General features: G+C 46.6%; 1 protein-coding gene across 3 annotated transcripts; it reads left to right on the forward strand.

Moving 5' to 3' along the window:
- Positions 1 to 5,653: 5,653 nt before the first annotated feature.
- Positions 5,654 to 23,971, forward strand: SPINT1 (serine peptidase inhibitor, Kunitz type 1). Of its 3 annotated transcripts, XM_057365487.1 has the most exons (11): positions 5,654 to 5,802; positions 5,964 to 6,436; positions 13,966 to 14,117; positions 15,470 to 15,608; positions 16,726 to 16,896; positions 17,593 to 17,619; positions 18,536 to 18,661; positions 19,566 to 19,616; positions 20,405 to 20,575; positions 20,912 to 20,968; positions 22,025 to 23,971. In XM_057365487.1, exons 2-11 carry the CDS (start codon positions 6,007 to 6,009, stop codon positions 22,219 to 22,221), a joined length of 1,521 nt encoding a protein of 506 aa, XP_057221470.1. In that variant the 5' UTR covers positions 5,654 to 5,802; positions 5,964 to 6,006; the 3' UTR covers positions 22,222 to 23,971. The 3 variants fall into 3 exon arrangements, with proteins under 3 accessions (XP_057221470.1, XP_057221460.1, XP_057221479.1); XM_057365477.1 differs by having other exon boundaries at positions 5,654 to 6,436; XM_057365496.1 differs by lacking the exon at positions 18,536 to 18,661 and having other exon boundaries at positions 5,654 to 6,436.
- The last annotated feature ends 998 nt before the right edge of the window (positions 23,972 to 24,969 follow it).

Genomic DNA, 24,969 nt, shown 5'->3' on the forward strand with positions numbered 1-24,969 from the left:
CTGTGCTGACTCTGGTGCACTCTATTCAGCAGTTTAGTTAACCTCTACATGAAAGATGGCATTTGCCCTCTTAATATTCTGCCAGCAGGGTTGAATTTATGAAGCAGAGGATCCAGAAGTCACAGGAGAGTTGTGAAAATGAGGGAAAAGGGAACATAACCAGCTCTAGTGACTCTTCAAACAGYTTGAACCACTGTTCAGTCATAACCTCACTTAAGCTGAGATGGCACATCTGAAAAGATCCACAGGGCTGTACTCTGAGTAACAGACTCACCCCACAGCCTGTACTCTATCAACAAAGTGACATACAAGGGGGACAAACGCCTTGTGCCCTCATGCTGCTCCATCAGTGCCACCCTACAGCAGAACAAGACGTTCAGATGATGATGTCAGAGCCCCTCTCAGGATAGACATAAGCCAAAATGAGCCAGATTACAGGATGTTCATCATATTGCCTTGGCTTAAATCAGCTTAGTCATGAACTCTTTGTAATAAGAGGTGGCAATATAGAAGTAAATGTTTACTGATAAAGTAGGCCTCCTCCAGTAATAAACTATTTTAATCTATGATTAAAGCAAGAGGAAGAAGCAAAGCCAGTGCAAGATAAGTCCTTGAGGGTGTGGTAGAAGCTCCTGCAGGCACAGGACAGGGTGCCTCAGTCAAGGTAAAGGATACTGTCCCAATGAATGAGACAGCATCTCCTACAGATGCACCAACCATCTGCCAGTGCTGCTAAATGCCAGCTGTCACCAAACAAGAAGCAGCTTCAAGACTTTATTCACAGTGCCGCACCCCATCCTGTCCTTTGCTCACATCACAGCAGATTCACATGGCCAAAGAGACAGAAAGACATCCACCACTTTGTTTGGACAGGATCTCAGAGATCTCAGGYATGGCTGCGAGATGGAATCTTATTTTCAACCTAGTTATCTCTCCCTATAGCCTCAGGCATACAACYTGGACCAAAATTTCTGGAGTGAGCACACATACTTGGGCAACTAAGTCATCTAATCAGACAATCTGTTTTTCACAAGACCTGTGCACACGTAACCCCCAATCAACCTCCTGCTGCAGCTGCTTGTGATCATATCCTCTGCAAGTCTGTGTATCATTTATGTTGGTGAGCAAGGGGATTTAAACATGGCCAATGCCTTTGAATTTTTAGACTGAAAGAAACATTGTGCCTCAGTTTCCATGTGTGTGACCTGGGGTTTCTAATCCTCCAGGCCTACCCTGAAAGTGAGGTGCCTCTGAAAGAAGGGGAAGATTCAGTACTGTGGAGTTGGACATTTGTGACAGTCTGTGGTGCCGGAGAGGGCCACCAAACCAAGCTGAGCACAGGCATCATAGTGCCAAGCATCTGTGACATTGATCCAGGCAGCAGAGCATCCAAGGGCATGACTCAGATCCAGTTACACGCCTCTGTTCTGGAAGCTAGTAATCTCCATCCCACACCTGTGACCTAAGATGGTGCTTCTCTTTCTTCCTGAGCTGATGACTGTGGTGTGTGTTTAATAATTCAGCAGGGCCCCAGCTCATCTTTCCACAGAACCACAYTGGACCCTTTCCCTTGAATCCCAGCCTAGATAGGAACATTTCCCTTCAAGACAGCAGGAGCCACTCTCCACTTGCTTTAGAAAAAAATCACTTTCCCTGTGGTTGCAAACATGATAGTTAACACAAATTAAACCAGAGAAGCCAGCAGAGGTGACTGTATCAATACTACAGTGACACCACAAGGTAAAGAGGTTCTGTACCTTCCTGGGAACACTAACRGGCACAGAAAATACAGTCGTGCAAATTAAATAATGTGGCCAGGACTGGAGATTTAAAAAATCCAGAGCCCTGAGCAACACTGGTACACCCAGAATCTTGATGTCCATCATCCACTTCCCTTATTTTCCAGTGTCTCCATGGGAGCATGGAAACCAAAACAGCTGCACCATTGCCCCAGAGTTTGAGCCAGAAGAGGGAGAGTGCATCATCTTTTGCCCCYAACTCCTGGAGACTTGGGCAAGCAGACTGGGATATCCAGCTCACACAGTACCCAGCTCTCATCTAAGAAGTACTGGCATCTTCCACCAAGATGTCCTGYGGAGCCTCTACATTCTTCAGCCAGGTATCTGTGATCCATCTTATACCTTTCTCCTAACAGGCTCACCTTTCACRAGGCACTGAAAGGGCACTGACAAGGAATAATGACAAGTGCCAGAGGAAAACATTTCCCAGCTTTACCGATCAACCCAAAATTGGATTGTTTGGCACCGCCTTAGAAAATAGAGAGTCTCAGCAATAAAGAGGTCAGGCAAGCTGKCCTGCCCACCTGCCCTCTCTCTGGCCTCTGTTACTGGCAGCCAAGTGAAGCATAAAGGCTAGTGTCTCATCAGCAGCTGAGAAGAGTAAATGAGAWATAGTTGTACCTACTTCTTTGGCACACTAGTTCTCCTTGTCTGTGTTTATCCACAGACATCCTGTTGGTARTGGGATAAGTAAGCATCTCCACCAAGGAAGAAGCCCCCTTCCCTTTGAATACTTAAGTGAAGCTGACAACAAGAATTATTTGGGGATCTTTGAAAACATGCCCATGCTGTTTTGTTGCTCCCCCTCTGGTATTATTCTGCTGTTTCCCTACAGAAAGAGGCACTGGTAACATTATCAATGTCTTCATGTGGCAYAGAGGTTTCAGCAAGYCTTTGAATGGTAGAGWYARRRAMARSAMWRGCWSKGKMKKWGWAGTTGWWGWWGTTGTTTTCCAGCCTCCTTCCAACATTTCAGGCTTGCAGAGGTTGTACAGCTCTTGCACCAAGAAGTTTATTATGATCTGATCCCCATGGAAGCATGCAGTTATATTTGCAGGGACTGTTCCACTCACACCTGCAGGAAAATCACCATCTACAAGCAGATASGAGAGCAGACTTTCCTGGGAGGCACTGGCAGATGGCTAAAGGGSTTGAAAGAAGGCTTCTGGGGATGTGGTTGCTGTAGGAAGTGATGGAGAAGCAGAGTCCACAGGGAACTCTATGGTCAATCCTATTCCACTCACAGGTGCAATGAAGAACATCTCAAGTTGTCTTGAGTACAGCTTCAGCAGGAAATGTAAGTTTATTCTAGTTCCTGCACACTGAAGGTTCTTTGCTTCACATTTCCATACCTATCGCCCTGCAAAAGCCTAGACAGGACAGAAATGCAGGCACTTTATCGGGGTAACCAGTCTAGACACTTTTCCCTTTCCCAGTGCTCCTGCCCTTAAGGGTTTGTCTTGACCAGCAACATTACAGTAAAAATCAGTGCCATGAAACTGTAGAGCATCCACAAAGAAACAATGCACCCTCATTGTAACTCCCTTCCCCAAAGCTAYCCTTGACGCAATGTCTCTCAGGAGGACTCAGCAGCCTGTCATCCTTTCTCCTGCTTTGTTCCACCGGACCGGTGGTTAGTCACAGCCTGATGAGATCCCTTCCTGTCTCCTTCCTTTGCCACATCTTTGTGCCGTCAGTTGCATCCGGGTCTCACCCCTAAACCACACMAGGAGGTTTATCCTGAGGCAAATACAACAAAACAAGTAAGCAAACCTGTCTCCCAAGCGTTAATTATACATGGAGCAGTTCCCAGGCAAAACACAGTAGAATGGATTTGTCTGCAGCAGCTGGTGTGACAAGCTGCTGTGAGGAAGTCATTGTGGATGGTGATGCCATGGAGCTGGGCTGCACAGCGGGGCAAAGGGGAACCCAAATCAAGTCTTCCTTATTTTTCTGCCTGTTGGAGTCACTTCCTTCTGGAAGGTGGGCAGCCAGCTGCCAATAGGTGCAGGGGTCTCAAGAGCAAGCACATGGAAAGAAGGCAGGTGGTGGAAGCTCCTGCACTGCATTTGTTACAAGCCATGCGTGTCTAAGACCTCTTTGAATCTTAGTCAAATATTAAACTTTGGTGTGGTTTACCCCCCTGAGTCATCCTCGAAATGGTTATTTCCAGACTGAGAGCAGACACTTCAAACACAGACCAAAGTTAACAATGACTCACTATTTCAGGACCCCTTAAAAACACTCCCAAGTTATAAAATCACACACCCTACTTTCTCTTCATGCTAATATGAATAATACATGTCTAAGGTRACATCGTGGGAATGTATTCATTTTGCAGAAGATGAGGGCTGTAATGGGATTTTGAGGTTTGGAGAGAAAAAATTAAATTACCCAGTTGGAAGAAAAGCTGCTGCAACAGAGAGGGGTTCCTAGTAGAAGTCCTTGATCTTGGGCCTAATCTCAATTAAAATTTTAATTACTGAATCTCTCCAGAATAAACTGGGTATATTTAGAMACTCTGCTACTCTTACTGAATATACTGAATAAAACAAAGTATAAAGGAACTATAAAGACATTTAGGCTGAGCAGCAGAAAACCTTACAGCAGAACTTAGCACAGCGTTCTGCTGGGAGCAAAAGCCATTAAACCCCCTACTCTAAAGACTAGGCTTGATCCTCTTATGAAGRGGCTCATCCTTTCACAAATATTAAAAAAAAATAAGAGGGGGAACACTAGGCATGCCAATCAGTGAATCCTCCCAGCTCCGTGTGCTGATGGTGCTTGTGACAGCCAGGAGGCAGGAAACATGTCTCTAAGGACTGTCAAGAAATCCTGCCAGGATACACAAGGCTAGATCAGATCTATAGAAAGAAACACCAAGAACTGAAATGCTGGACACCAGAATGGTCCCCTCAAACCCCAAAGCCAACTGCTGTTTGATACACAGCTGCTGCTCACCATCTCTTTTCGAAGACACACCATGAAATGCCATCTCATTTTGCTGTTGTTAAGTGACAAAATATTTCATTATAAATAATGTCCAAGCAAATTACCAACACTCCCAGCTTTCCTAAGGACAATGACAGAGGAATAAGAGCAGTTTGCCCAGGGGGTTTAGGATTGTTTACASACAGAGGGCGTGAATGACACAGGTATATGTGTTGAACTGAGGAATTTGATCATGGATCTGCAAGAAGAAGCATGAAGCGGGGAAATACATGGACAGGCAGCCTTTGTGTTCCCATGGTCCTAAACAGCACCATCCTGCAAGGCAAGGACCCTACAAATGGATCACAGTTAACCTATATTGAGGAGATTGAGGAGAACAGTGAAATGCTGTCATCAGTGGGGGACAATTACTTAAAATTTTCACTGCTGTGGTAGCCGGGGTCCTGCCACGCAGGCAGCCTCCAAGTATGATCCTAAGTGCTTTCACTGAAAAAAGAATATTGTATCTCAAGGGCAGAGAATTCACGATTTCGGGACGCCTGCATTGAGCACAAAACCTCTTCCAGCAGCAGAAAGGGCTGCGAGGCTGACTCATTTGGGTTAGCGAGACACGGGCTAATGGTGCCCTGTGCCAATAGCCACACCAGAGCACAAAGGGGACTGCCAGAGGACACACAGCGCCTGCTTCCCGGCTTTCAGTTCCTTTGAAGCATCCTCAGCATGAGCATGCAACTACCACCCAGCGGGTGGGATGCTTGACTGGAGTGGGTGCCCTCATACCTGAGGAGCGAGAGAATCGCTCTGGGCTCGGCTCCAACAGGAGTAGAAGATCCTATCAGCTTCTCTCCTCCCCTTCCTCTTACGCAATCCAGCATTCAAGGGAGTGACTTGATTTTTTTTTTTTTTTGTTCCCTCTCCCAGGGAGTTGGTTTTCACTTCCTGCGCTTGCCGTGCCTTTGTCTCCGCGGGACGCAGCTGAAGGCGCACCTGAGGGTGAAGGGGCGGCGGGGACACCCCGCTCCCAGCAGCAGCTTCAGCGGGGACCGCCCAGGTGGGGAATGAGGTGCAGGGTCAGGGGACACAGCGGCTGCCTCGGGGCGAGCCGCARTCCAGAGCGCAGCCTCGGCCATGCTCCGGCTCCCTCTCTCCCCGGGGTGGCATGCACTTGAACGTCGCCCCTCTTAGCTTCACCTGTCTTCTCCCTTCATTTAGGAAAGGAATAAAGTCTCAAGACAGTGAGAATCGGGGCGTCAAGATGGCCAGGAGGAGTCCGGGTCCATGGTTTGTGCCCTGGGTCTGCTTGGTGCTGGTGCTGGACTTTGGCGAAGGGCAGAAGGAAAAACCCTTCGGTGAAATGTGCCTGGAGGACTTTACGGCAGGGCTGCCGGATTGGGTGCTGGATACAGATGCCTCCGTCCAGAATGGAGCCACCTTCTTGTCGTCCCCCATGGTGCTTCGGAGCAGGGACTGCATGAGAGCCTGCTGTAAGGACCCCGCTTGTAACCTGGCTCTCGTGGAGCAGGGCCCAGGCACGGAGGAGGACCGCATCCAGGGCTGCTTTCTCCTCAATTGCCTCTATGAGCAGACTTTCGTCTGCAGATTTGCCAGGAAGATCGGCTTTCTCAACTTCTTGAAGAAGGACGTGTACGATTCCTACCTGGCAATGCAGAATCACGGATCTAGTGGTAAGGTGCCTGTAATGGATCCCTGCAAACGGGTCTGGAAGTGCATTAATGGTTATGGGGCCATAGCCTCCAGCCATCATRTGTGCAGCAGTGCTGCCAAACAGTCAGGGTAGAGTGATGCTAAAGATGGTGTTTCTGTATTTTCCTCTGACAAAAAGGTTTTCCAGACTCTGATACTCATTTAAGATCTGTGCCTCAGTTTATTGGGAAATGAATAAGGAATCGCTCTTTAACCTGTTTGAAGCAGGTGGAGTGTGTAATTACCAAAGTCTGAGTTTTTGCTACTTGACAAGGTAGAGAAAAAGGTATTGTTTTTCTTCTCCCTTCCCCTGGGCCTTTGCGGTTGRAAAGTGAAATGCTCTGAAAAAGTACACATCACCACGTTTTAAAGGGCTGCATTAATCTCTTAATTGCTCAGGGTCTGGAGGCAGGATGCAGTCCACTTACCTTTATTTACAGCAGCCTGTATATGGTGAGGTGTGTCAGTATTGCTCTGCTTGTTGGGGCTGGTCCCTGCTCCTGGGAGAGAAGCAGCTGGGGGAGGCTTGTTGTAAAATTTCCCGTTTGGAGGTGGGCTTCTCTTCCCCAATCCCTGTTTCTCTGCTCTAAAAGATTGCACCTGGACCCAGACATCCAGATGGAAAATGAACTAATCTGAAGCTGGGCACGCACTTTGCTGTCTCAAAAAAAAAAAAAAAATGCAGTGTGTTCAGAAACACTGAAAGCACAGCAGTGCCTTCTTTTGTCTCCTTCTGTGTTTTGGCTGAAGGCTAATGAGGCTGGCATGTTTCTAGCCTGGCAGGGTCTTTGGCAACCATAACCAGTTAATTATTTGTTGATTCCTGGGCAGGGCTGTTAGGGGATATCTCTATGGGTTATCCTCCCACATGCCCTCCCAGCCCACCTACAGGAAGGAAAGGATCTGTGAAGATGTCAAGGAGAGCATGCAGGTAGATGCAAGGGCTTGGCCTCAATGATGTGAGCTGAATAGATCTGTGATCTTCTGCTGGGATGTGCCAGYCTGTGGGCCTTGCAGGTGCTAGGGGTGGGAAATGGCACCAAACCCCACACTGACCATTTCTCCATCCTGAGCAGCAGTGTGGGGAGGTTTGCAGCAGGGCACAACTTCTCTGGAGCAGCCCTTGGGTGTTGCTGGTTTGAACAGCAGTGTGGCAGAAATGGTCCGCTTGGTCCTCTGTCCCACTTGTGGCTTCCTACTGGATTTTTAGGCTTTTTGGTAAATGTGTCTTGCTGTGTAGCTCTCCTACATCTCCATTCCAGGCTCAAAAATCCTTTTCACAGGAGCTGCATTTAGGGAGGAAGTGAAGGCCACATCACCAGGACTGGGGGTGGCATGCTGGCAGCTGTCTKAACTTCTGTATGCTTTGTTGTAGGAGGAAAAGGGAATGCATCATCTCCAGTACGTCCTGATTTCACAAGATTAGATTAAAATACAATGCACTGTTGTGCAATTCAGTCTCTTTACCTCTGTAGACCAGTGCCTCATACAAGAAGACTGAAAGCCCCTTCTCCCTTGGCTKATCCCAGGGCCTGGCACTGCATGTGTGCAGATCTTTAGACAGTGTCCCAGGGTCACTGACCTCTCTGTGTGACCAGCAGTGATGTATTTGCCAACATAATGACACTGAGCTGCAGCACCCAGCCACCCACATGCAGTTGCTGCCATGCAGTCCATCCCTAGTGCTCCCTTCACAGATGCTTGGATGACTGCGGTGGAGCAGGAAGACCCAGGAGGGCTTATCAGTGAGAAGTGAAAAGCACTCCAGAAATGCAGTTCGGGTTACTTTGCCTGCTGACAGCCATKCCCCTCCTCACTCACGTGGGACTTGTGCCTCAGATTGTGAGTGGAGGAAGGGCTTGGTCTCTTCCTACATCTGTGTTTGACCTTGGAGGGTGCTGGATGCCAGGCAGGTCTCCAGCTGAAGTGACAGACACTGGGCAGCTCACCGCTGCACATTAGGTCAGGCTGCAATATTCATGCTGTGCTTTGATGGGAAATCTTTCCCTCCTCTGTGAAATATTTAAGCATTGACTTTGATACCAAAAGCTTTCTTAATCACCTTGAATGATACTGGGGGATTAGCAGGGAAGGCAGTTACCTCACTGGAGAAATAACTGGTCCTCTTCCCCACAGCAGCTGATGAGACACTTAAGAATGCAGATCTTCATTTTTATTCAGATACGAACAAAAAAAAAAAAATCCAAACCAAAACCGCAAACCCCTGCAGCCATGATGTTGGAATTAGGACCTGTCTGGGCAGGAAGATGGATGCCTGGCTGTCACTGAGGGGGAAAAGGGGAAGGGTGCAATTGGGCAGATGCAGGAGGCCAGATGAAGGAACCTCTGGGCACTGAGCATGTCCACCCAACAGCCTGAGGAAGTGCTACAGCGTATTTGCTTCTGGACCTTTTGGGGATGCCTGAAGAGGCCAGGTGAAACAAGTTAAAGGAAGCTGTTTTTGGCATGTCAGGTCTTCCTCCCAAATGTTTATAGGCAAAAAGTCTTGGCCCAGGTTTTGGACTGGAGACAAAACTGTGTATTTGATTCCTCCAGTTGTGCTGAATCACTGTTAAAATGTGAAGTTTTGTGGCTGCTCTGGAGCTCAGGTTATTGTTAGCCCCCTGATTCTGGTGCTAAGGGTCTGCAGGAAGCTTATCTGCTGCTTTATCATGCATCCCTTCCCTGTATGTGCTGCTGTCAGGTGCCCCTGGAGCCTTTACCTGTGTCACTCTTCAAACATCTTCTGCAATGATGAGAATTAAATGCATGTTTTTTYTCTAGTGAATAATAAAATATTTAGTTAGTGATCCCAGTGGGTGACATTAAACTAAAAAAGTCACATGTTATGAGACCCACACTACTATTACAGGGAGCAGACCTGTTGAATGAAGACATTTAGATACGTGTAGGAAGAGACTAGGTAACACTTGAAAGAGAGTGCACAACTGGGGTCTACTGAATGGGCAGACTTAWTCTTGGAGTGTTTCTGGAGTCTGATGGGAGTAGCTGAAAGCTGGGAGAGAGTTCCAGGGAAAGCACTGTGTTTTCTAGTAGTGCTCTCGCTTTGCTCAAGCATCCACTGTGAGACTGTGGGCACCTGARCACAGGGACAGGGCTACCAGCTGTGACCCACTGTGGCCACTCTTACAGTGTTATGACTTCAGAAAAGCCTGTGGGTACAGTTAGCAATGAATACAGCTGAAATCTGTGTTCTGCACATCTTCTGAATCTACCTTCAGTATTCTKGAGAACAAGAGTTTCTGAGTTCTTTTTAAGCTGGTGACAGCAGCTTGGCACCATCTCTTCCCTGTTCCAGCTAACGTTCATCCTGAAGTCTCTGATGTTATTGTTAAAAGCCACGATCTTCTTAAATGATTCCTCAGCCTGAACTTTGGTGCGAGTTTTCTGCCTGGCTCATTCGGGAGGGGCAGGCTCACTGTGCACTTTATTGGTAATAATGGAGCCCAGTGTTTAAGTAACTAGCCTAGCTTATTTTGGTCTAGGCAAACCAGTTTTGGGTGTGAAACGTGAACCTTTGTCCATTTCTTGAACTGACCCTTTTGTGGTTGTTGTGAAATGCTCACTGACACTCTCCTCCTCCTGTTGAATCCAGGGCTTGTGAGTGGGAAATGGGAAGTGCTTGGGAACCACAGGGTTCTGATCAGATATATCTGCTCCTGCCTCACTGTGAGGGGAGATTTGCAGGCTAAAACTTCAGTAATGCATTCCAAAAGGAGAACTCCCCAAGAGTGAAGCTCATCCCTCCCCAAATATTTCACCCCATGCTGGTTTCCATTCTGTGGACAGAATGCAACTAAAATGTATCACAGCTGGGATTCAGGCAGATCCCCCCTTGGCTGATCTGTTCAGCCCAGAGCCAGCTGTTCATCCTCCAGCTCAGGCCAGGAGAGGGGAAGTTGCACATTCAGTACCCACACCACAGATTCAGAGGCTAAGGCATACTGGAACGGTCCTGGAAGACCAGCTGGCCCAGCTCCCTGCTCTGAATGGGTGATGAGAGGCTTCCACACCACTTGCTGTGAAATTAGTGTTTGTCATGCAGCATTTACTGAAGTGGCTACATCATGTCTTGTCTCTGGAGCTCCASTCTCCTTGAAGAGGCTGGAGTTACAAAACCATCTTTACTAAAATGGCACAGATGCCTGTGGGAGAGTCTTTCCCTACTAAAGCAAATAGGACTGATTTCCTAGACTCTGAGGACCTAGTGGCAGCAGCCACAGCAGCTTATGTTATTCTTAAAATATAATCAGTTCAGTCATACTGTATTGTTTTAGAGCGGTTAAGTTGACCTGCTGTGTGCACTACTTAAAAACCACTACAGAAACATCCAGAAASTAATGCTGACAGCTTCTTGGTTATGCATGAGTTGTTAGAAAATTGTATGGCTTTATCATGACTGTGTCTGCTGCCCAGGCAGKATGAAGCCCTAAAGAAACAGCCTGTATTTCTCTTTCTCCAGGCACTGCATTGCATTGCCTGTTTCCTACTCTCTTTCTCCACCTCAGGCAAATTAACACTGGCAGCAGTGTCATCCTTTGTTACCTTTGCCCATGGAAATGGAGAGATTTCTAATRTCAGTGGGTGAGAAGGCTGTTCACTTTTGAATGACTTCCCTGGAAGTAATGCAAGAGGAGAGTTTTAGTATTTATGGGAAGAGCCACACTGCTGCCCACCTGCTTTTGCAGCAGACACGTTCTGCTGCCTTCTGACGCTTGAAATCTCCAAGATCCTGTGTCTYATGACTGTAGGAATTTGAGTGGCCTCATTTTTACCCCTCTCTCTGCTCCTGTCCTGGTCAGTGGCTTTGAGCAGTGGTTTTTGTCTCCAGTGAGGCCTTTCCCTTGCCTCARTGTCCCCAGTGCAAGCCACACTTGTCTCGTTTGCAAGTTGCTCCTGCAAAGGCAATCAGCAGTGGGCTGTAACAGCCCCTCAGTCATCATGAGAAACCTTCCCAGCTCTTTCTAGTGACAACCTCAAATAATTCTGAGGTATTTTTAAGCATTGTTTTGTAGTCTCAGCTACTCAGGATGCATCTGCATGGGCTCCGGAACACAGGAAATCTGGTTTTCTGTGGATGTCAAGGGCAAAAGCTAATCTCTGAGCTCCAAAAGAGAAAAACCTCCAAACTGTGAGCTTTGTGAGTACATTCTGCCATGGGATTTCACTAGTGCCTGCAGGTTTGCGCAGCAAGGTCCCTAGTGGGGGTCTCTTCCCCCACTTAGATGCTTACTTTTGAAGTGCTTGTAGAAATTTTTTATCTTTTAAATTCTTGTTTCCCTGAACTTGGGTTCAAGTTTACTCATTAGAGGTGAAGCCAGACAAGCCACTGACTGCATGAGCTTTTAAATGAGATGAAATTTTTTAAAAAGCAGAAATCAAGGTCTCAGACGTGAATACAGTGTGAGTAATAAAACTTTTTAAAGCAATTTTGATTTCCTCTGTCAAGCTTTCTCTGGAATTGTCAAGAAAAGATAGTTCCCCTACTGATGTGTACATAAATGGAAGTGGAAGTTGTCTCTTAATGATGTGACACAGGAGCATGTTTCACAGTAAAGAGCATGCCACAGACAGCATCATAAAGCTTTGACCTCCCTGTTAATTACAGAGTTTTACAGCAGAAASTTTCCATGGTCAAAAGAGCATTATAGCCAAGGTAACTTTCATTTTTCCTACAGACTTTCAGAGCAAAATAAACTGGGTGTAGAGTCTCCCTTGTATGAGCAGTTTTCTGATACTTACTCTGGCTCAGTCAGCACTTGGTCCTGAAGTTCTTGTGGAAAAAAGCTGCATTGCCATGGAAGGCTTCATACAGTCAGTGTGGCAGAAATACTCCACAGTCTGAAATTTCACACAGCCTAAGGAGAAAAGGGATAGACTTGAAAAATAAGTCCGTAAGTTGTAGTGAGCATTCCTCCTTGGCAGTCATCATAGATAAGGACTTGACTCTTCTTCTGGACGTGAGGAAGGTCAGTAAATTTGGCTAATCAGAGATGAGAACTGGAGAAGTTGTTGACCCATKGAACAGAACTGAGCTTTTACTTGATCATTCAACCCACAACCCAAAGTGACTAAATGTTTGACCTGCAATTTTTTTCTTTCAAGTGTAAATAATTTCTTTTAACATGCTTAAAAATGTCAAGGAAAAACATGATTTGGAGTCATGAGTTAAGGATCAGCCTCTGTGTTGTTGAAAAACTGGTCTTTTCCTTGTGCAATTGTACCCACCTACTGGGCTCACCCTGGCGGGATGGTGGCAGGGTGTAGGCTGTCGTTTTCCCTAGCAGGCTCCTAGTGTTTGCCTACCAGGAATGGCAGGAACGTGACCCYTTTCCAGAGCTTGCAGTGGTGTGTTCAAGGTGACAAAAGAGCCAAGGCCTGTTTTGAATGTCGGGTTTGTATGTGTGCCTTCTATTAAATGTCCCTTCAGTGGGCTGTAGCAAGAGTCAGCAGCTGGGATCTGTATCCAGATACACTCAAACAGGAAATTAGGATCAAATCTGTAACAGTAAAAATAATCAGCTAATGGAGTAATTTTCTAAGGTGTTTGGACACTAATCCTCTCCTTCAGTCACAGTCAATGTAACAGTGTAATGGTGGAGTGATTTCTATCTAACTTATAAATGATGGTTGGTGCCTTTACAAAAGACTCAGGTTGAACTGGAACACTGAGTCTTGGACTTGGTACAGGTGCTACCAGGTGGAGTTTTATGGGCTGAGCTATGCACAAAGCCTGCCATCAGAGGCATTCAGGCCAAAAGGAGTTATGAGTCAGGCTCAATGGTGTCATTGTATGGGCTGTTCKTGCTATGGCATGGGCAGGGATCAGTTTTCATCTCTTGTACTTACAGTCTGGAAAAGCATTTAATAAACTGTGGAAGTTACTGGTAAGCTGATCCATGGAATGATACCAAAATAACAATCTCATGAATGGTGTTTTTGTGCTGTTTTAAAGGCAYGTATGTCAGAGAGTGAGGTGGAAGATGAGCTGGAGGAGGAATATTTCCCATCCAAGTCCCACATTGCTAAATACACTAACATAGTGCTTAGACCAGGTGGTATGAATGATGACAGTTCCACATTCTTCAACACCCACATCAAGCCATCTCCCTAAGTGAAGGGCGGAGATTGCTCTGTGCAGTTCTGCGAGGATGTGGTCTGACAGAAGCAAARTGGCTGTAGCCACAGAGCCACCTTGTTATGGTGGTTCCTGTGGACACAAGTGTCCAGGGAGCCAGCTGTCTCAAAGACACTGCCACAGTGGGTTGTGGAGTTACTAAATTAGTGAGGGCAGTAATAACAGTACTGACTGCCTGKTGCTTGTTCAGGCTGCTAGGAGCACCGCTGTATAAAAGTGTTTTTCTTTCAGTAATTGAAGTCTCTATTGATTTAGCCTGGAAGAATCCCCCTCCCCTGTCTTTCTGTAATGGAGACAAAGACTGGACCCTTCAGCCTCYTACCCAAGCCTTGTTCTATGTTTCTTCTGCAGATGACCATCCTCCAACAGCCCGTGCTGTCAAGGACATGAGAGTGCAGCCGGGGGAGCCAGTGATGCTGAGAGGCACAGAGAGCACGGATGACCATGGGATAGTCAGCTATGAATGGAAACAGATCCTTGGTGACCCCTCTGCGGAGATGAAGGTAGGGAGCTGCAGGAAATAAGYAGCTTGCTCAGTGTCATCTGTGGTCTGCACTGGGCTGGGCAGTCAGAGCCCTGACTTAGAGGCCACCTTGTTCTTCCCTCTTCAAGCCAGTCCACCATGARCTTCTTCCCAAAAGCTATGGAGCACTCCTTGTGATTGCCCATACCCTCTTGCACACTACTTGGCAGTGGCATTTTTGGCCTCATCGGTTCTCAGGCTCTTTGCACGGGATGYTGTCTTGAGCCTTCCTAAGCAGCACCTGACCTACCTGGTGGTAGAAGCTGACAGGGCGGTGGTTCTGTGTAAGAGGGTGCCCCTGGTCCCAAGCTCCTGTATTTCAGTGAAGGGCTTGCTCTTAGTTTTGGTGTGTCCACTTTGGTGTGTTTCCTCCTCTGTCTCTTAAAAATTGAGTCTCAGGCTCTGYTTCTGTTTTCCTGGGGCTTTTCCTGGACTTTGCCACTCTTTAGAGTGCAAGTTCTTCCTCCTATTTTATCTGAGCTAGTGCAGAACTCATGAGGCTGTCTGGATCTACTATCTCTGGGGCATGAACACTGCCTATTTGTTGGATGTTAAAAGTAAATTGTGGATTTAGAAGAGCAAATGATTTCTTTTAACTTCTGCAGAATGCTTTGGAAAGCCATGGAGCTTGTATGTTCTTGGGGCAACTTTTAGAAGAATTAGCAAATGAGTAAATCAGGCTCACAAACTGATTTTGGACATCAGCAATGACAAGCTCTAGCGTGCCAATCATCACGTGTGGAAATCAGAAGTGTCCCTTTCCTTTTCCYTTTGCCCTAGTCTAACCAAAGCAACTTTTGTGGAGGGGGCATGGTCCCCTGATATTATGCTGTATTAACTACTTTAAAGTGATGCATGGCAAGGCGGTCTTCTTTTGAAACCTAATCAAAACCAGAGGTAGTATGGAAATTAAGGTCAAAATCTGTAGTAAATATAGAGGAAAAGTTTGTGTCAATAATTTTGTAACTTTCTATTCTGACAAAATGATGAAATACACCTGCCTTTTTCCCTATGTACTAAGCAAATTATTCATAATAGGTTCTGTGTTTTCAAAATAAATACTACAGGTATTTCAGTCCTCTCTGCCTTGTGCTTTCACAGTGCCCCAAAACATGAAATATCTAATTATGCTTAAGGTATTTGTTCTCTCTGCTGTTCTGGCTGGGCACCAGTGCATGGATTTGGTGCATTGTGTAGCCCTGAGACATTTTTCGTGCCAGACATCTGCTCGAAGGCTTCCATCTAAGCTCATTTCTTCCTAATGAAGGAACTTCAGTCACTTCTTCATTGGAAGTACTTTCTCCTACATAAGTCTTTCTTTTGCATTCTCAGAAGCATGAAGAAGATCAGGTAGAAATCTCCAACCTACAGGTGGGGACTTACGTCTTCCAGCTTACTGTGACTGACACTGCACAACAGCAAGACTTCACCAACATCACCATCATAGTGCTGAGCTCCGAGCAGACAGAAGGTGAGCCTGAGCCCACACATGTCTTCCTGGAGTCCTTGAGCCTGGATGCTGTTAGAGCATTCCTGGTGCTCTTCTCAGAGGGATAGATGGGAGAAAAGCACAAGCAAGAGACTGAACTTGCATGTCAGCTTTTATCAGGAAAAGCCTGCCCCAGTAAGGGAGGGTCTTTGCATTCACAGAGATCTGTTTTGGGGTTTTCACTGACCCCAAATATACTCTTGAAACAGAGGTGGCCTGCAGTAATCCCATCTGCTCTGTCTGTCACTGCTCTCTGCTGGGTGACACCAGAGTGGATGAATTTGGGCTGTAACTGAGGGTGTAAAACAGGAGAATCTGAAAGGTCTGTTGACTCCATGGTTTTGCTGTGAAGGCCCTTAGGTTGCAGGGTATGTGAGGCTGTCTGCAAGACATTCAAAATGTCCCCGGATTTATTAATATTTTTTTACTTTAATGGCCTTTTTTATTGATGAAAGTGTTCATCATTATAAGTATATTAGGAGTCAGGAGTTCTTGGACAAATAGTTGACTTGTAGCTAAGAAGGGGATTTCTCATCTTGCCTTAGGTACAATGAAAGTATAAGAGCAGCCATTTCAAGTGGCACTAATAGTCTGACCAAACTCCCATGCACTGCATTCAGCAGTGTCCAGAGGTTGACTCTTTGGAAAGAGTGTAAGAACATGACATCCTGTCAGTAAATCTCTACTATGCTCGACTAATCCCCGAGGATTTTGCAGCTGGGCGATGTTTTTAAGCAGAAGATGGTGTCTTTGTGTTTAATAGCCGTGGATGAATCATTTTTTCACCTCACGTAATCTTTGCAAAGCAGCAACCTCCTGAAGCAAGGAGTTTCACAGCTTAACTATGTGCTGTGTGGAGATGCAGCTCCTTTTGTTTTATGGATGTGGCACCTTCTATTTTGTTTTTGTGACCCTGCCTTTCATATTAAAAAAATGCATTCTTCAGTGATCCTCTTTCTTCTTTTCCATGTTGCTCAATATTTTATAAACCTTTCAGACAAGTCCTTTAGAAGACTTTCTTTGCCTTCACACATACAAAATGCAGTCTTCCAAAGAACTTGTCTAACTCCAGACCCTTTTCTGTTAACTTTCTTGATAGAGCACTGTTTGACTCCGAAGAAGGTGGGTTGGTGTCGGGGATCTTTTCCACGCTGGTTTTACAACCCAAGCCTTCAGCAGTGTGAGGAGTTCATTTTTGGTGGCTGCAAGCCCAACAAGAATAACTATTTACGGGAAGATGAGTGTGAACTCGCCTGCAGGAATGTCAGAGGTGAGTCCTTCAGAAATCCAGCCCCCTCTTTCTCATAGGATTGGGATGACCCTGTGGACAGGTACTGCAGCCTCTTGGCTGACAGCGAGTTAGAGCCCAGTAAGCTGGGGAAACTGGGCTGATTATGGATGAGCAGTCATTGTCTTAAGCTGACATGTCTGACCCAGCTCCTGAAGCACTGGACATTGTCCCTGGTATTTCTCTGGCTGCAGAAGCCCCCAACAAATCTTTATGTCTCATCTGAGACCTAAATTTGGAGAACAGCATTGTGCAGTTGGGGGCCAGAAGTKCTTCACTCTGAAAATGAAATTAATTTCCCTCCTTGGTACCCTCAAGCCACTGAGAACAATTCATTGYTGCTCATATAAATGGGCTGAGCCTTTGTTGGGCCTGGTGCAGTGCACAGCTTAAGGAGAAGGTTAAAACCTTGGAAAAGAAAGACAATTTGGAAATGGTGTAGCTCATGGTAGGAAGTTTCCCTGTGCTCCTCCAGGCCTGCCTCATGTGGATATAACTCATCTGGATCTTTGGGTAGTGGGCATCCATATTTCATCTCCCTAATCCAGGGCTTCCTTCCAGAAAATACCGTGTTCTCATGTGATACATGAAGGCAATATAAAGATGATCTTGAGCTGACAAAATGATGTGGTGGTAAATTCATTTTATTTTATTTTATTTTCCCCCTTGTCTTTTCAGGTTCTGTTGGTGGGCGACAGCAGCCAGGTGAGCCTCTTCTGTGATGGTGTAATCCTACTGCAAACTTGGGCTGAGTGTCTCATGGCCATTCCTGTGGCTTTTGATTGGGACTCAGTGTGGCAAAGTGAGGCGCTGGAGACTAATTTCTTTATTAAGCCTTTCACTTTCGTGTCATAGGATAATTTAGGTTGGAGACTACCTCTAGAGGTCATCCAGTCCAACCCACTACTCAAAGCAGGGCCAGTTTTGAGTCACATTAGGTTGCTTAGGACTGTATCCAGTCCAGCTTTGGGTATCTCTGAAAAAGGAGATATTGGACTTTGGTCAAACTGTACCAATGTTTGATGACCTTCATTATCACTTTTTGCCTTTATATTGAATTGTTTTCTCTTGTTGCAACTCACGTCTGTTGCTGCTCATCCTACTCTTGTGTTCCAAAATGACTCTTGTCTTCTCCATAACCTCATGCTAGGTTTTGTGCTCCAGGCTCTTGCTGAGTCTCTGCTGGATTTACTCTAGTATGCCAATCTTTTGTCACTCGGGAGCTCAGAACTGGGCAGAGTACTCAGCACTTGGGACCGCCTCTGGAGCAAAAGGATTTGAAGCTCTTGCAGCCCAGTGTGCAGGTTTCAGTTTGGCATTCCTAATTTAATCCCCCATGCTTGAGCAATGTCTCCGTATTCTTCTTGAGTAACTCATTGTTGCTTCCACCTGCTGTGTACTTCTTTCCTGAGAGGTAACATGGCTGTTCCCAGAGCARTGTTTCATTTATAAACAGGATTTTTTTTTTTTTGAGTCTAGGGTGGCACTGAGAAGAAACTTTTACAAATCTTCTTTGTTTCTCGTTTGCCAGCCCTATTATCAGCTTTTAAGTCCTTTATAAAGCATCTGGCAGGGAGAAACAATGAATTTTAATGAGCTATCTGAACTGTTTCTGATGCAGTATGCAATGGGAACTGTCAGGCCCCCTTCTTCAGATGCAAGGATGGTTGCTGCATTGATGCCTATCTGGAGTGTGATGAAACTCCCGACTGTGCTGATGAATCGGATGAGATGTACTGTGAACAATGTAAGTGCTTTAAATTCTGGCTTAGGCAATTTACTGTCTGCCCAGGGATGGGTCCAGTGTAAGTTACAAGTGCTGAGTCAATGCTTTTTGGTGTCTTCTGTTCCTGTCCCCTGACCCTGCATTATCTCTTTCCACAGTATTACATTTGCAGGTTCTGCCATTTCCTGTATCTCTGCTGACTGCAAGAGATGACCTTCCTTCTGTGATGTTTCCTGCCTCTTAAAYGCTCTTTGACTCTCTTCTCTGCACCTATCTATAAGACTTCAGGTCTGTTCTTCCCTTCCAATATTTTTCTCATGGAATAACKTTACCTGCACTCTTAGAGCTGTGAAATGGGAAAGGAAACCATAATTTCTCCAAGTCTATCCCGTGGCACAGACCCCTTAAGATCTTATTATGCTAATGTAAATGCACAGTGGTGAGATGCCCAAATCCACACTACCTCCTTCCTTCTTCCATCCCTCCTCAGCTCTTCTGACAGAATGGCCATAATCTCATTATTATGTATGGGTATTTTGTTGCCTTTTTTACTTGTAAACCTATGATTCATCTCTCTTACCCTCTCTTATATTCTACACTAGTGCTCTTTTATACTTCTTAAAATCTGGGGTGACTTTTCCCGTACTTCTTGATGAAAAACAAAAATAAGAAAGCAKCCTTTGTTTTCCTTAGTTTTGTCTCTGGAATGGAAATTTGGCATAGTTTCTTGTTACTACATTTTATTTTTCCCATGTTCTTCTCATAGCTTTGGGATACTTAAGAACATCAGATGATATCTCCCTTTCTCTGGCTTGTGATAGCAAAGTAATGTGCAGGAAAGCCCCATCTGTCTGTGTCCGCATGGACTGGGGCACTTCTTTTCAACTGGTGAGAGAAGTTTTAATGCCAAATATTTCCCTTGCAGATGCTCGTGAGTTCAATAGACTGCAGAAAATCAATGTCACACGTAAGCAAGGTATGTACCGTCCAGAGCACCTAGGCTGAGCTCTGCCAGCTTTTGGTTTTTTCTTCAGTCTGTTGTTCCATGGCAAAACTGTTTCCCTGTGTAAATCTAAAACCATGTGTTGCCCTGGGTAGTCCCTTTACTGAAAATAAGCAAGGGCCTGTTCTCGGACCTTGGGGACAGCTGTTGATAGCAGKCTTTCACTCTCCTGCCTACATTTTTTCCATCCAAGTAGGTCTCATGCATGTTGCTTGCTGGGCAGAGTACCTGGCSTGTACAAAACCCTGCAGCATGTTTTTTTGGAAGTAGTGCAAACCATAGCAGCATGAGAGACACAGCAGTGTCTGTGCTCTATCCCCTAACTTTGCCTTGTTTGTAAAAGTGTAGACAGTGGACTTATCACTGGACTAAAAGAGTATATTCCAAGTCAGATAAATGCAGCTCAGTTGCAGAGGAGACAGGAGTGGATCTGTGGTTTCTGTATGTCAGGTTCTTCATGTTCCTTTCTGCCTGCCAGGGCAGACAGGTCATTTCCACAGGGGACCAAATCCAGAGTTTAGCATGACTGCACTCTGATGTTCCTTTTTCTCCTTACTAGCTAGATTTATGGGCAGGTGGCAGCTCAGTGTGGCATTGCCTATTTGACCAGCTGGCAACTGAGCAGTGGGGACCTGAGAGCCACTGTTCTGGCTATGGATTTCCTCTGCCRTGGTGCTTTTGCTCTTCTGTTGTGAGCAGAAAATGTTGCTGCTCTGGGAAGACACCACTTGGGCTAAAGCACCTCTCCCTTGCTTTGCCAGGCCACTGTTTGGACTTGCCTGATACTGGACAGTGCACCGAGAGCATCCCTCGCTGGTACTATAACCCATTCTTGGAGAAATGTGATCCCTTCACCTATGGGGGCTGTGGAGGCAACAGCAACAACTTTGAACAAGAGCAAGAGTGCATGAAATCGTGTTCAGGCGTCACAAGTAAGCATACATAGTGAGGGCTAGAGTTTTACTGACCAAACTGGGAAATTCACTTCAAAATGAATTTTAAAGCACTTTAAGTTCTGTGGTCCCAAAAAGAGGCAGTGCCTTGGGAGCTTTCAGTCAAAGTTGCTTTGTGCTCAAAGCCTGGTCATGACTCACAGCATCCTTCAATGTGACAAATGGCTTATGGGGAATGGGTGTTGAGAGGGGATGCTGTGTGCATTCGTTCAGTCACTTCAGAGCACTGGAAATACTCTCCTCAGAAACCTGTCTTGTCCCTTGTTTCCAACCTTCTTTGTGAWTTTTTTCCCCCACTCTGTGTTCCCAATTCAGAAGCAGATGTCATTGGCCGAAGATGGGAATCATTTGAGTCCCAGACTGCCGTATTGAGTAAGTAACAATTTTCCCTACAGATCTCTCTTGTTGCTTTCCCCTGTCCTGAAAAATATGGTGTCTTTCCTTGCAAATAGTAGCCTTTCCTCCTACACCCTTTTTGAAGCTGGGGAAGCAGTGTGGGATTTGTGGGATGCTGGCAGTGGCAAGAGATGCTTCTGTGCATTGTGCAACTGTGGCCCATTTCTTCTGGTGTCTGTGACTTAGTAGCTCATACAGAGACTCCTRATTTTCTTTCCATCAACTTGCATGAATGCTCTACTGTTCAACATCAGAAATTGGAGGTAAAACTCTTCCTAAGGGCCARTTTCACATAAGGACTACTAACTCCTACAAGAAAGAAGGCTCACACAGACATGTGAATAATGTCAGGAGCTAGATTGTGGGGAAATGTTATCACCCTATACAACCTCTTTACAACACTAAAAAAGCCCAACACATGTCACATGAAGGTTATTGTTCATGAATCCTAGAAGTTGATTTAATCTTTAAATTCACACAATTTCTCAAATGCATCATGTTTGACTGTCTCCACTGATGATGCATGGGTTTGCTTGGCTGGAGAAGAACAAGTGCTCACACCACTCCTAAGAGCACTTTCCCATGAACTCAGCCTATCCTCCATAGCTCACTCCYTCAGTGTTGTCCAACCAGGAGGTATCTTCTGTGACCACCCCTTGGTGGCCTCCCTGTTGATGTATGACATACAGCTGATGTCGCAGAAGGATTCGATATTCCTAGAGTTGTCAAATGGCCGAGCCTGCCAAAGTCACAGAATGGCCTTTAGAGGGCGTGATGCATCTGGGAAATGATGGGAATTATCATTTGGGAGAGACAGGCTATGTGCTTAGGCCATACCCGTATGCCATGCAGTTGCCATCTTTCTTCCTTGCCAGTTGTGCAGTGACCATCCTGCTGTCACACCAGCTGTTGCTTCTTCTCTTTGCCAGCAATTTCTGCAGCASCTTTTGTGCTTGCTTCTTCCTGGCCACTCCTGCTGCATCAGACTTGTGGAGCATCCCTTCTAACATGTTCACATATCCATCCCTGCAGGTGCCTTTGAGGTAGTGATTGCTGTGGTCCTYGGGATCTGCATCATGGTGGTCCTGGTGATCATTGGCTACTTCTTCCTGAAGAAAAGAAAGAAGAGCAGCCGCCGCCGTCAGCCTACCACTGCTACTAACTCAACCCTCTCCACCACAGAGGACACTGAGCATCTGTTCTACAGCAGTGCCACCAAACCAGTCTGACCTACAGCCTCTCTCTCCAGCTCAGCATTGAGGAACTCCCCAAAACTTCTGGAGTTCTGTTTTTAGACACAAGTTTGTGCCTGAAGGACTCATTCTCTGTGAARACATTTGGAGCATCAGGCAGCATCTAGCTGTGATTTGGCAGTGCTAGTATTTGTGATTGTCTAGGCTGAATGGCTGCTCTGGAAAGCAAGGAACTTGGGAGCATTCTGTTGCTCTCTGACATCCATTCCTTCCTAACCTCAAACAATCCAGTAAAACTCTGAATTACATCTTTCTTGCTGCTCAAACCTGGAGCACAACTTTGCTCAGTTTCCTGAAGGACCCTGGAACTGGATGTGTGTAGCATTCCTGTTGGTGAATGGTGCAAGCTCACCACAGCCAGCAATTTTTTTTCAGTATCACTTTCTTCCATTCAACCTTGTATTTTCTTCCCTTTCTTCCAGTCCTCTGCAAGGTGTAGTGCCTTGCAGCAGTCTACCTGGTCGTGGTGCATCTCTTGAGGTCTGTGGGATTTACATAATCATCCAGACCTGATCCAAGGGCTCTGTGACATTCTCTGGCAGTTCCTGTTTTCAAGATAGACAGAAACAGAAATACCTGCTTGAATCACTAGGCTTTGCTTTTTAACAGAAAAGCACGCTTAGACTTTTTTCTGCCTGGCTGCTGTGTTTCAATCTCCTGTGTACAGTACGTGTTCACTCTTTTTCTCTCGTGAGTTGCCCTGGTTGCTTTTCCATTGTTCAGTCTGAACCCAAACACATTGAGAAAATACCTATTTATTCTCACATGAAGTAAATGTCCGTACTTTTCCTGCTGATGGTACAGGAAGGTTGCAGCTTTGATTTCACTGCATGTTTCTCTGAGCACACAGCCTGACCTGAGTTCCTGGCATCTCCCGGARTGCAGGAGTGGGCTGGATACCACCAGCTAATGTCTGCAGGCTTCCTTGCTCCTGCTGGCTCATCCCTCCCGATGCAAGATGAGCCCAGCCCAGCCCTGGGAGGTCCAAAGCTCATCTCTGGCCCCAGGGCAGCATGTGAAATCCCCACTTTGGCAGAGTCCTGGTTCCAGTTCTGGTCTTGTGTGTTCCCCTRTAGTCCTTTTGCAATGAGATGCTTCTGAGCTCTGTCCTGAGCGTCTCCTGGTCCAGTTTGTACCTCTGTGAGCTGAGAATTTCTGTTGTGGCAGAAGAAGCTATTCCTGAAGTGCCTGGTGTGCTGCTGGCTGTGGGGCTGGCACCGGTCCCTAAGCTTACAGTGTCTGCTGCTCTTGGAAAACTGCTGTGAAGACGGAGGAAACCAGGGAGTGTGTGTGCATGTGTGTGTGTGTGTGTGTGTGTGTGTATAAAAAGCACAAATCTATGTACAGGCTTCAGTTCAAATGCAAAGACTCTTTCAGGGCCAAGGGCAGGGTGGTTCTGGAATGCTCTGGTGAAGCCATTCCCAGCTCAGGACCTGTCAAGAGCAGTGGCAGGAGAGCTGCCTCCCTGGGCTGATGCCTGGGCTGAAAGAAAAGGAACTGCTGCCCAGAGCCGGCTGGCAATCTGACTGCACGCCTTTCCCCATCACAGGCATCTGCCTCAGCGTTCCTGGGGTTGGTCAGATTCCTCCTTTTCATGATCTGTATCATATAATTTCTTCTATCTCTTTGTTTTTCCCACAGCCTATCATGGCCTACGCAGTAAACCTAATGTCTAGATTTATTTTTTTGTGTGCTCATTGATAATAAAAAGGAATTGTTTGTCTTATCTGGCTTGGGAGTGGTGTCTGAGGAGCAATGACCTGCAGAGGGGGCAGGTACCGTTCCCATGCCTGCTATCTCGCACCCTTTCATCTGCCCCGACTGTGGTATCTCGGGAGAGCTGCTGCAGCAGCGGTCCCATGGCTTGGGGAGGGCTGGGAGCGGGGGATGCAGCATTTGTGGATACCTGAAGAGGCAGCTACTGCATGAGGTGTTCTGGGAGCAAGATCATTACCCACTAAGTCACCCAGAGAGCAAGGCAGGGTGTAACCTGAAACTGGGTTCCAGCTGGTCAGACTGGTTTGGGCTTTGGGTCTGAAACCAAAAGCAGACACTATTCTTCCAACGGGAGTTCCTCTAACCGTGTCTGCAGGCTGGTGATCACTCGAGAATGGCGATGTAAACTCATCTAAATGTAACTAATCAGCAGTGGGTTCGTTCAGGARCCAGGCAGACCTGCCCTGTGCCACTGACCTGGCCACCACAGCTGGGCCTCGGAGCACTGCTCACAGCAGGAACGCTTCCTCCTGGCCCTCTGCTCTGGGCTGTGGGCTTTGCTCTGTCATGACCACACACTCTACAGCAGCTCTCCCATCCTGCCATCTCCAGCTACTTACAGGCATAASTGCAGACGTGATCCCTCCTGTCCCCTGAAGCGTTGCTCCAAAAGCAGCTCTGCTGGGCCCAGCTCAGCTCGGCCCATGGGTCACTGCTCCCCTCCTGGCACTGACCCCTGGCCTGGGAGTGCCGCCTGAAAYCACAACTGCTTCTCTTGACAGTCTCCAGAGAGCGGCAGGTATGTGCTTTGCAGTCTCTCATTCACTCCCTGCCTTTGTGTGCCCTGGTGTTGGACACAGCCCTGCTGGAGGCTGCAGGTCCGGCCTGAGGGTGCAGTCCTGTGGGCRCAGCTTCTGGGCCCACAGCCCCCGAGTGCTGCCTGCCTTCAGCCCCCACACTCCCACCTGGCACAAGGACTTCTGCTTCCCAGGAAAGCTCAGCTCTTGG

The sequence above is a fragment of the Malurus melanocephalus genome, unplaced genomic scaffold, assembly GCF_030028575.1.
Source record: "Malurus melanocephalus ecotype Western Australia unplaced genomic scaffold, MMel_1.1 scaffold_2, whole genome shotgun sequence".
In the NCBI taxonomy this organism is placed as follows: Eukaryota; Metazoa; Chordata; class Aves; order Passeriformes; family Maluridae; genus Malurus; species Malurus melanocephalus.